Source organism: Oxyura jamaicensis, chromosome 6 (assembly GCF_011077185.1).
Source record: "Oxyura jamaicensis isolate SHBP4307 breed ruddy duck chromosome 6, BPBGC_Ojam_1.0, whole genome shotgun sequence".
NCBI lineage: Eukaryota > Metazoa > Chordata > Aves > Anseriformes > Anatidae > Oxyura > Oxyura jamaicensis.
Window position 1 is genome coordinate 17986137 of NC_048898.1, and position 12635 is coordinate 17998771.

The 12635-nt window shown below is 36.1% G+C and overlaps 1 protein-coding gene across 4 annotated transcripts in view; it reads left to right on the forward strand.

The window, feature by feature from the left end:
• MAPK8 (mitogen-activated protein kinase 8) overlaps positions 1-12635 on the forward strand; it is a 136003-nt gene that overhangs the window by 115719 nt on the left and 7649 nt on the right. For 3 of the 4 annotated variants that reach the window (XM_035330275.1, XM_035330277.1, XM_035330274.1), the window contains exons 4-7: positions 815-873; positions 989-1127; positions 5769-5934; positions 10743-10814. In XM_035330275.1, the coding sequence (XP_035186166.1) occupies positions 815-873; positions 989-1127; positions 5769-5934; positions 10743-10814 (436 nt within the window). Of the gene's footprint in view, positions 1-814; positions 874-988; positions 1128-5768; positions 5935-10312; positions 10385-10742; positions 10815-12635 lie in introns of all 4 variants that reach the window. The other variant, XM_035330276.1, reaches the window with a different exon arrangement.

Here is a 12635-nt window from a genome sequence, read left to right on the forward strand (position 1 = left end):
TTACAAACATGGGGAGAGAATAAGTGACAAATCTGGACTACAGAAGGCTGGTATTGGCCGTTTTCTTCCTTCAGAGGCAACTGTATGCCATCTTTCTCAACTTCCCTCTTAATCCCCCTTCAGCAAGTTAAAATTCCTCCTGTCCTTTAGGCAAGGAGAGAGTCATAGATGACTTACACTTTTAGCTACTTGAGAAAATTTTGTACTTATTCTAAGACGTACGTGGTTTATAAGTGGATTCTCTGAAGGAAGTTCTACCCAATAACATGATTTATATGACCCTCATCTATTGCAAGCTTGCATGACTCTTGATGAGTCATGGCTTGTTACTGCACATCCTACCCATTCTTAGTAACTGGAAATATGTCATAAAACAGCTCCCATGATCTGGTTTTGTCTCTGGATGAATTTGTTGCTTCACCTCTGCATATGGCAAAGTGATATCTCTTTAGTAGTATTTGTCAGTATTTCATTTTATTTTTCCTCCTACATAACAATAATCAGTTCTCTTCAAACATAAAGTAGGGAGCAAAAGAAGATTGATTAACTTGAGGTTTTATGCCTTGGAGATCATCTCGTTAATGCACGCAACATATCTTTAGATTATGTGATTTGTGGAGGAAAAATACTTCTGATAAAATCATTAGCATCTATTACAGTGTGTTAGTCCTGGTTGAGCCACCAAGCATCTGGAGCTTCAATGAATAAATACTGGGAGGATTGCATCAGGATGCTGAGTATCAGTTTTGAAATGTTGATTTGCAACTTTGCTCTTGCTGTGGTGTGATTATACTTTCTCTCCCTCTTCCTACAGATAATCGGCCTATTGAATGTGTTCACACCACAAAAATCACTGGAAGAATTTCAAGACGTGTAAGTCTGATTTGATCTAAAGCTGTGAATTAACTTTAAAAATATTAACACGGGAAGATAAACAGTTAAAGAATACAATAAAATGACAGCATTATTTGATTTTTTTTTTAATAAGCTACATAGTAATGGAGCTCATGGACGCAAATCTCTGCCAAGTGATTCAGATGGAGCTGGACCATGAACGAATGTCCTATCTTCTTTATCAGATGCTGTGTGGTATCAAACATCTTCACTCAGCTGGAATTATACATAGGGTAAGTGAACTTCCTGTGTTTCTTTTGTACACCTTGTTTTGCCTTGTGTATTTAAAGGAGCTAGAAAAAAAAATCAGAAATGGGTGCACAGAGTTCACCATAGTTTGCCATAGACACAGAGAGAAAGCTGAAAGGAAATCAAGGTTACTCTGTTCCACTGCAATTCTGGAATGAACCTTTTGAATGTTTTTCCTGGATTTGATAACAATCTGTACAAATAAAGATTTTATCAGTGAGTTACATTACCTCCTCAAATTCTATATCATGTTCTAGTAGTCGTGGCAGGAAAGAGTATCTGAAAGCAATTCTGCCTTTATTCTTTTGGTAACCAAACCTGAAATTCCATCTTTTGAAAGAACTGCCCAATTTATTTCAGCTCTTTTACTAGCAGAGTAACAAGTAAGTAACTGAATTCCTCAAATAAGCAGATCGTGATAAAAACTTGTACTCACAAGTTTTCATACTTTCATACACCTGTGTGTCACAAAGCATTAATTCAGGTTGCCTACAGGCAAAAATGACAACTACTTTTCAAACGGTTTGAAATGGCCAGGACAAATGTCAAATGGTCAGGACATTCTGGATTTAAGGTTGCCTATTCAAGTTAAATGTCTTATATACATTTGTGTGTAGTGAAAAGATTGCTTGAGATTGTCTAGCTATAAGTTTTCAGATATACTTTATATTATTCTGGGAACCTGTAAGTTTGTATTTTTACAGTGTTATGTTCTTCATTGTAATGTTTTTATAGGGAGAATTTTTAAAAGCTTTCATCCCTGAAATGATGCAGAAGAAATAATTAAAGTTATTCATGCATGATACTTTCAGTCAGTACTATGTAGTCTCCCTTAAGGATGATGTACACAGCAAAGTAAATCCTGAGCAGCAATTCTGAATGCTGCAACAGGCATTATTACTATGCGGTGGTGCTTGCACAGTTCAGTAGTCCATCTCATTGCTGAATGGCATGCAAGCTCGATCTGGCAGAATGACACTCCCTTTGTCTGCTGTTTTTCACTCAAGAACTGAGACAACTGTTTGAATAACAAATAAAATTTGAATGGCCAAACACTGTTTCCTTTTGCTCAGCTAGCTCCAGTACTCATCTACTGCCTCATTCTAGTAAAGAGCTCAGAGTTGGAAGGTGAAGGCTTCCTTCATGCTTATGATCTGCCCTGGGACAGCTGTGTTGGGGGGAAGGAAGGTAGGCAGAGGCATCACCCAGGTGTTGAACCCTGCACTTCCTGGTCTGCATGTGCATATGCTAGGGTGGGAAGTGTAAGTGTCTCTTCCTAAGGATCATAGTGCAGGCAGGAGGAAGTTTCTAACACTTCACTTGCTGTAAGCAGTCTGTGCTCCTGTAAAGTAGGAATGAAAACATTGAGCCTGTAGATACCATAAATAAATGGAAATGTCTGTATATTTATGGAAAAGTAGTTGTTAGGTAGAAATAAAGACAGTTTTGAGGATACAATTTTTGCTGCTGTAAATATAGGTGAAGTTTTTGGAGTGCTTCATGTTGTGCAGTAGTACAAAGTTTAAAGATAATGTTCCAGTGAGATTGTGTGTGGATACAATTGCTATGTAAATAGTATGCATTAATGCTTTTGAAGGACATGGACAGATCCATTTCATTTTGCATGTCTTCATGGTAGATTTTCATCTGACAGCTTGTTCTCAGAATTGGTTAGAAAATTGTGTGTTCAAGTAAAATGTTTGCATTGTTTACCTGCTGTGTATGTCACACCTTTATACTTAAAGGTGCAATGCATCATAAGTCTTTGTGCAACAAGTTAAAAAAAAAAACTCAGAAGGCAAGGAGGACATGCTTGAAAACAGACATCTTTCATATGCAGCATGGCTGCAGTAGTAACTCCTTATACCACTCTTCTGGGCTTTCAGCAGCACTGTCCTGAATGTCTAAAGCTAATTATCTTGTTGAAACAACCTTGTTTGGGGTTGGAGCTAGATGATCTTTAAGGTCCCTTCCAACCCAAGCTGTTCTATGATTCTATGAAAGTTGTTACTCCTTAAACATAGTCCACACTACTGTGGCTGCCATTGAAGCATTCTGGGTAGTAATCCAGTGTGCTTCTTTAGTGTCCTCTAAAGCTTGAAGCATTTTTTACTGTTGGTAGTTTCACACAGATTTTAACTTGGTTGTTCGGTTTCTAACATAGCTGTGATAATCTCAGTATCTCAGTAACTGTTTCAAAGCTTGCCAAATGACTGAAACTCTGACGTTCTCCATATATGCCTATAGCACTGGATACTATCTGCCAATAAGTGCAGTATTTTTTCATAGCAGACTAGAGGTGTGGAACAAGGCAGACATCAAACACAAAGAGTTTTAGACTGTTTCACCTAGAAGTTGCAGGGGACAGATTTAGCTTTCACAGAAGTGGATAACGTTTTACACTGATAAAGACTGGACTGTAGCTTTACATTGGCTTTGATGAACAGTATGGTGTTCAAAATACTTTGCAGAGATGGAGTTTCCAGCAAGCTACACGTACACATTCATTTATATTTTGCAGGCTGGGGAGGATGAATAATCAGAGTTGCAGGGTCGTGCCTCACTGACTTGCTGAAGGACACAGTGTCTCATTAGTCTTGCATCGAGGCTCTGAAACGTTGTATTCTGCCTAATTTTGAGCATTTAACAAAGGTGTCTAATAATGGAAGCCCTTCACACAAATCTTTCTTAAGAAAGAGAAAGAAACTTCTCCAAAAATGAAGTAACTCACGTAAACCATTAATTACTTTCCAGAGATGCCCCTCTCTCCCTGTCTGGCTAATGGGGAGACAACCATGAATAGTTCTGATTTTTAGGCACTGATATTTTACATTTTTAAGGTTAGGTGGTATATCTTCTGCCATAGGTGCTCGATATATTTTTACAGCCTAGCTATGTTAATCACTCTCACAGGAACTTTTGAGTCCCCATTTATTTAAACATGAGGCTTTGCATGAATTTGAAATGCATTGTAAGTCAACAGTAGCCTCCATCATTTTGAAGGATGGGAGTTCTGTATTCAAAGTTAAAACATGCTCCTAGGCTTCATGAGAACAACGCAGTGTTCAGAAATTAAGGATGGACAGTACTCTCTAAGCTTTCACTTCTTGTTTTCATAGTGTTTTTCCTCTTGCAAAGGGAAAATCTCTTAGTTAATCCTGCAGCTTTGGGGAGAACAGGTATAGTTAATACTGTCAGCATGCACCTGAGATTCTGTAATGAACGTTTTCCAAATAATGGTATTGTGCAAAAATAAAACTGATAATAAACAGGATTTTAGCAAAATGTGAAATGTGCATATTGAATAGATGAGATGCTGTATAATACCTGAGCTTGCTCATGGTATTTGAGAATCTTTTAAGCCAAAGTTGTTTGCAGAGTCTTTCTCTGTGTGATTTGGAAGTGTGTTAATATGGAGGTGTGCAGGTCTTTTACTTACCCATTAAAATTGTATTGTTCCAATAACTTTTTTTGTGATTTCCTCTCTGTCTTTAGTGCAGGTTTCTTAGCTTTCTGAGGGGCTTGCTGAACGATGTACAAGCACAAAAGAAAACTACATACATCTTGCAGGTCACCTCTTTTAAGTCTATACGAAATAATGGAAGATAGAGCTACTTACCAAGTGCCTGCAGCTCACATGTTAGGGTCCTCTGCTACATCTTGTTGTTTTGTCTTAATCTTGGTAGAGGTAGCCAGAAAGGCTGCGAGCTTATCTGTTATGGCCTGTGTGTTATGAATGATTTTATGATGCAAGGTTTAAGGTGAAGTTATTCTGGACATATTCTGCTCATAATATTTGCTCTGTGACATTCAGATGTTTGTAAGATCCTCCTGAGATAAACACCGAGTATGTCTGTGTAGTATCTGTACAGACATTGCAAAGCCCCTATTGCCAATGTAGTGGTAGAGTTCAGATGAAGAGAATAGAAATACCAAGCTTCCAGCTAAGAACCTCTGAAAATATATCATTTTTTTATTAAAATTTAATGATTAAGTATCTGGCAGTTTTTCACTGGTACCGTTTTGGGTTTGGTCACCAAATTTGGCGTAATGTGAACCAAATTCTAAATGTGAAACTAGACCTCTGTGAGCATGGGCATTTCCTTCCTGTTTAGAGAAATATCTGCATTGGTTCAAAAGAGGCGATGCAGCCATGACTAGCAAAGAAGTCTTTTGCTTTTAACATTCATGTTATAATTCTTAATAATTCTTATATCATGATGATTATTGCATCAAATGATTTCAGCAATTGTCATGTTTCTTGTGTAGTAACTGCACTGTAGTAGTAACTGTTGGTCCAGTGAAGTTTCTAGACCTTTCCTCAGAGCTAACATTTCATACTAACCTCGATTTATTTCAGACATTACTAGCATATCTTGTAACACTGGTTGTATTTTCCTTCTTCAATTGCTATATAGATCTACAAGCACAGTAACGGAATTAATTCTATAGTCTGCTGAATGCATATGAATTAATGCAAGGGGAAAAGAAACTGCAGTTTTACAAATAATCAAGTAATATTATATATGTGGGGTTTAATGTTAGCAGTATTATCTTTTAAAAATGTGAACCACAAAGTACTTTGTGCTTGTCTTAGCAGTCATATATGATGTTTCTTTTTAAAGGACTTAAAGCCCAGTAATATAGTAGTAAAGTCAGACTGCACTTTGAAGATTCTTGACTTTGGACTGGCCAGAACTGCAGGAACTAGTTTTATGATGACGCCTTATGTAGTGACTCGTTACTACAGAGCACCAGAGGTCATCCTAGGGATGGGATACAAAGAAAACGGTCAGCAAATATAGTCTTTCTTTGGCATAGCTTTATTTTTTGTTTGGCACACCACATTTTACATGTTAAATGTTTTTTTCAAGCTGTAGAGAATTTACAAATTAGGCATGTGACCAAAATGCAGATTCCGGATACACCAATTTATTTATTTAATCCCATTAGAAATGTTTGCATTTAATAGGAAAAGAAATTGAGGGCCTTGTTTGTTTAAAAAAATTAAATTACCTGTTTGGTAGATTTAATTTCATGAAAGAAGAACTGGAAATATATTATCTTAATATGTGGTATGTACCTTGGTGTACATTGACCTGATTTTATTCCTGATGAGGATATAAATTGTAGTTCATCAGTAAACATGTGTCCCAAATTTAGTGTTTAAAAAATATGTTCAATATAGCCTTTCAGGATGTAAGAAACAAGCTCAAGTCCACCTACAGGGGCATTATGTTTATTGAAACCAGCCCACTTTGAAATTGTTGCACTAAGCTCTTAATATTGCTGAAGAAAAAGTCAGTAACATACTTCAAAGAAAAATGCAGAGTACTGTCATGAAGCATCATAGATTCTTTGAGGTCCGTGACGAACTCAGAGGAAATTTGTTTGCTTTGTCCTGCTTGGGTACATTTCCCTCCTCTTCATGCTCAGTCTTTGACCCTTGATCTCTCGGTATCCTCTGTAAGAAAGTAAGGAAAGCATTTGGGGGAAGTCACTCGATCAGTAATATTATATCTTCTAAATGAAGCACCTAGTATTTATTCTTTGGGAAACTTAAGTAACACATCCCTCCTGAAGTTTTGTTTACAGTCCCAGTTCTGCTGCCATTTCATTGATCTGCTGTCGTTGTTGTCAGTTCACCTAACTTGATGTATCTGCCTCCGGCAGGCATTGTGCACAAGGATCACCATTTGCTGGAAATGTTTTAGACCCATTATCAATTAGTCCTCCAGTAAGCCCTAGGAGATGCTGTGATGCTTGAGACTTTGCTAGCTGTCTCCTGTTGATACAAGGTGTATGGCTCCTCAGGTTACTGACACAACTGGGGCATACAGTGTTTTGCAAGGTTCTTAATATAGTCTGCAAACTTTCCTGGCAACTGCATAGCATTAGGGCAAGTGACTTCAGGTTGTACAGAAACTATCGCTGTTAGGTGCATAGAGGCTGATTTCTTTTTGTTTTTCATATAAAAGCCAGGAAGCACTCCTATCAGTGCTGACAATAGAAGAAGCCAGCTCAAAGGAAAGAGAACAGATCTTTTTTTCAAGGCTGTGATTTATATTTCTGTTTGGATTGTTAGTCTGCCAGATAGGAATACAGTGTTTGAAATGGCCTCCACAGTTGGCTATTTTTTCTGTAACTTAGAAGTCAGGTTGAGTGGAGCAAACTTAAAGTTACTTTTTTTAACTGCTGAAGTTTTATAGAAAGCACAGATTTAAGTTTATTTCCTTTTTTTCCCAGAAGGCTTTACATTGGCCAACTGAGAGACAAGGGATAAAAGAACCTAAAGCTGTAGTCTGAGTCACACAGCTGCCTTCAGAAGGAATTCATGCAATGGAAGTCTCAAGTTTTCTGACTTAGCTTACCCTGTTTACATTTTTCTCTTAAAATTTGAGTTGCAAAATGTGAAGCATTCTTTCCATTAAAATGCTTCTCAGGTATTATTGGAGTTAAATAGATTGTGTCCTAGAGCACTCTATTTTGCTAGTGACAATCCTGTTCCTTAAGCAAGAGTGAATTGTGTTTTGCAGCAGAATGTAAATTCAAATTAACTTTCATATGAAAAGCTACATCGCACAGCATCTTCCCAAAAGCTGAATATGTGAGTTGAGAATGGCACTTGTAGAGAATGTAAATCTGTTGGCTAACTGAGTCAGAAGACAATCTGTATTTCCATATGTACTGTTGTCATTTAGAGGTTATTTACATAACCTGTTGCTCTTCTCAGTCACTGGCTCATGAGTTTCTTACTGTGCAGCTCTGGTGACAGAGCAGTTAGGCTGCTGCAGAGGGCAGTGCGGCAGGTATAAAGGATGGATGTGTCTGCAGTAGGAACAATGGGCTGTCCAGGATCCCCACCTGGTAACGTTGATGCCCGTTGTAGCCCTCTAAACCCATAGTTAAATTAAAGGTTACCTTAACTTAGTTAAATATTCAAAATTGACAGCGAATAAAGGTTAAAGAGAGGGTAACATCTAGTTTAATTGAACAGGGTCATCTGGCGGCTTTATGCTGTTTCAGTGCCCTGTTGAACTTCCCTTTCAGACAAGATGCAGGAGGATTGCAATACATATATTGATGACTGAGATACATACCATAGGGTAGTACTCTTTGGTACTATGGTATGCACATATGAAATCTGTAATTTTTTTAGAACTAGTGAAGATCCCAGACAAACCTATGACAGAGTTAACTTTTCCATATGCCTTATACTGAAATAGACAAAGCATATATGGGTATTTTGCATTAAGAAACCAGGCCCTGCAAACTGAATAAATTCAGAATCGAAGGACAATGAAACTGTTCTTGCACTTTACATATTTACATCTTAGCATATTTAGTTTTGGGTACAGTTATATGTGTTATTGTCAGGAAGCCAGCATTGAAAAGCAGGGGAACACCCAAACCCTCTGAAACAATTACTTTAAAGTTTCCTAGTATGTACATTGACTTTGAATTTCATTTTCACTTTTTTCTCTTTTTTTCCTCTTCGGGTTATAGAAGATAGTAAATTCACTCCAAACAGGGTTTTAAAGAATTAAGTACGTTCTGTATGATACCCAGTCATTTTTAAAGATTTTTTAAAGGATTTTTTGAAATCTTTAAGATTTGACTCAGTCTTCTGTAATAGTATTCACAGGAGCAGTCCTCTTTGTATAAGTTCATCTAGCTTCTGAAAAAGTTAGTCAGATACCTATAAATAAACAGGTTATTTTTTGATTAATGAAAGCAGCAAACCAAAAGACTCTCAAACACCACAAGTTTGTTTTGTAGGGTGAAGAGAGAAATTGTACCTAAAGTTTTTCTTAGCCACTAAAGTCTTCTGATGCATGAAGTCATTGATTTATTTCTCTTCCCAGATTTCTCCATGCAGTTATAGTAGTTGTTTTCATCACACTGGTCAAACTATTTACAATAGATTTGCATGTAGTTCAGTTTGTGAAGGCAGCAGAATGTGTACTTGTAAATATTCTAAAAGAGTTTTAAAGAGAAAACACCATTAATCATAAATTATTTTTAAATGAACCAGGCCCTTAATTTTGACCTATTAATATGTACAATTGTGATCTCTTTATCATATGGTTTAGATACTATTTTAGAGGAACTTATTAAATAAGAGGGAAGAAATATTTTCAATAAGAAACAATGTTGATTGCTTGAAATTACTTAGCTCCCTCACAACTTTAACATGTGATTTTTAGTATACAATTATTCTCATTTAAATCCCCTTCTTTTCTGCTTAATTGAAATTCCAGTCTCATCTTTGACATAAAAGTATTTATAACAATTCAAATTCATCATTATGACTTCAAGAAAATGTTTGCATACAGAGGTAACAGTATCTCTGAAAGCAATGTAAAAAAAAATTGGCATACCAGTAAAAAATAAATTATGAGTATGTCTTCTGAATTATTTAAGATAATGAAGAAAACGTGCATTTCATACCAAAAATATATTGCGATTAAGTTTTTCTTTTCTATAAGATGTTATTTGAGCATAAGTGGAGAAATATTTTTAAACGAAATAATTTATCTGAAAATCTCTTAGGAATGTACTAATATTGTCATTAACTGATCCTCTAAAATTCTAAGTGACCTTTTACTGATTGTATTTGCTTTTTATTTAAACAGAGAGAGATATGCATGGTAATCTGCCTTACAGGAAATGCTTGATGGCATATGTTATTTAATATGCTAAATAATTAATTCTGCTCCTAAAAGTGTAAACTACTTAGATATACCACATTTATAAAAGTCAGTTTAGTTTGCTGCTCTTAAAACAATTCCTATAACTACAATGAAAATAACTTCAATAAATAAACTTATATTTGGTGCTTTATTATAATCTGTCGGAAGAACTTTGCCAGTCTCAGAACTTGAAGGCGGGCGTTACTCTGCTTGATTCATGTATATCTCTCTCTCTGCTCTAGCTCTTGCTTTAGCACTGTATAAACCAAAGGATGGTTTTCTGCCTTGTATTTGAGACAGTTAAAAGCTAATCCTTATATGCTGTGTTTTCAAAAGTGGTCTCATTGATTAATATAAAGACTTGCTCTTCTTCCTGTGCTGTCTCTGCTGTTTATAGAATGCAGTCATGTTATGCTTCTTTTCATTTTAAATGACCGTTTGCTTTGCTTTCCCTTCTTTTTGTGCTACAAACATAGTGGATTTATGGTCTGTGGGGTGCATTATGGGCGAAATGGTTTGCCACAAAATCCTCTTTCCAGGAAGGGACTGTATCCTTGTGCTGCTGCAGCAGGTTGAATTAGTTAGGAAGTGATTAACCTTTTTATCGATGTTGTGTCATGAAAATGCGTATTGTGCAATTTTTGTTTTTTATTAACTGGATATGAATTTTTCTTGTGATACACTTAAAAAAAATTGTTAAGAATGTCATTTATATTCAGGCTGCACCTAGCAGTAGGACATAGTCTCTGCTGGTCCTCTAGTTAGCATACATTCATCCACTCACTCACTTTCATTACACATGCTTTTTATAGTCACTTCATTTGTGTGTGTGTGCGTCTAGATATTTTTATTTACTTTATTTTGATAACTATCTTTTATGTTAATATCATTGCATTTTGTTTTCAGTTGACATTTGGTCAGTTGGGTGCATCATGGGAGAAATGATCAAAGGTGGTGTTTTATTTCCTGGTACAGATCGTATCCTTACCTTTGGCCTAGGATGTAGTATTAAAAGGTCAAAAGAGATGGCAACGATTTAGTCCCAGCTTAAGGTGGTTCTAATTTCTAAAATACTGTTTTTAAACTGCCTTGTCAAAAGTTCCTAATTTCGGTTCCAGGATGCTGCAAAAATGTCTACAGTTATACCATTTAAAGCAAAACAGCAACACAAATGGCTTTAACAAGTATGACTGTCTTTAGAAATTACTACTAAGTAAGAAAATACAGCAAAATGAACAAAATACCACTTGGGCTGAACAGGCTTGTTTTTTCATTTTCCTTTCTTTCTGTTTGTTTGCTTTTTCAGTTTAATATAGTGTCTATCCATTGTTTTTGGACATTGTCACATTTAAGACAGATTTGTTTGTTTGTGTAAGTAGTGTTTTGTTTAGGTGGTTGACATGCGTTGCTTTTTGCTTTGTACCTCATATTTATATAATAACTTATTAATTGTTTGGTACCCAAGCACATTAGCAGTTGTTATTTTTTTATATTATTTTTTTATAGCTTAAATGGTTGCACTCTGTAGATTTTTATTTTTGTGTGCAGAATTCACCCTGCAAACAGCTTTTAGCAATATCTGGTGCTTCTGTCTTTCTATACCATGATTTGCTTGGTGGTGTCTGTGTGGGTTGTCTTGTGAACAATGCTTCAGGCAAAAGATCTGCTACAAGCAAATAGAGCTGAAACCTCTGGATCCTTGCTAAAATCAGTGGTTATCTAATTGGAGTTTGGCATCTTATTTGTTTCACTAGTAGTTCTCTTCCATTTTGTTAGATGCCATCAGAAATTTTTCATGCTTTTGCTACGGGTTAATTGCTTAAAAGCTGTTACATTTCTGTTTGAGGGTGAGGCTTGGGTGAAGGTTTTGGGGCACAGCAAGGAAATCCAGGGACTTTCACACAGCTCTGGCATTGCGTTTGCTGTACCATGCTAACATTGTCAATCTGGTTTTCTTGCATGGCTTTTCAATTTTGGCTCAGTGCCATACAACGCAGTACTATTTTTTTTTTTTTCAAGGCCTGTGCAAAAGCATTGTAGAGCTTCAAAACCTTATACAAAACCTTACTTTAAAATTTTAAGAACAGAAGAAAGGACCTGCTAGATCTAACTGAAGGTTTAGGGAGTGCAGTATCAAGTCTTCAACAGTAGCTGAAAATAAAATGTTGGGCAGACTGTATGACTGAGATAAGCATATACAAAATTTTACTCTCTTCCAGTATCTAATGACCTGCAACTAGAAATTCTTGAACCAAACTTCACTTTTTTTTTTCTTTTTTTTTTTCTTTTTTTTTTTTTTTTAGTAGCATATATTAAATTTTACTGCCGTGAACTGGTCAATCTCTCCTTAACTGGTGTAACCTTTTCGATTAAGATGTTCCTTACATGCCCTTGAAAGTCTTCTGCTTCAATGTTGAAGACTGACAAAATTGTTGACCTGTGTGATCCAGGATTTCATTCTTTATGAGCCCACTGGTGCTATGTATTGTGTGTCATTAGGGAGAGATCACAAATTTGGTAGAGTCCAGAACTCAGATGAGTTATCAAGGCAAGAAAGAAGGACAAAGCACACATGCGTGGCAATTTTCTTCAATGAATTAATGGTGTTTAATAGCTTGATCGCTGTGAATAAATGTTTAGATCAGGAAGTGAGTTTTTCTCAGAATGTCTTTAAAAAATAACCTAAATGCTTTTATTTGAACTTAATGAATTTTGTGAGTCTTTTTATTTGCTTTGTTTCACAGGAGTATATCCTTTGCCATTTAATTCTTATGATTTTGAGTAAAATGCATGTTGCCT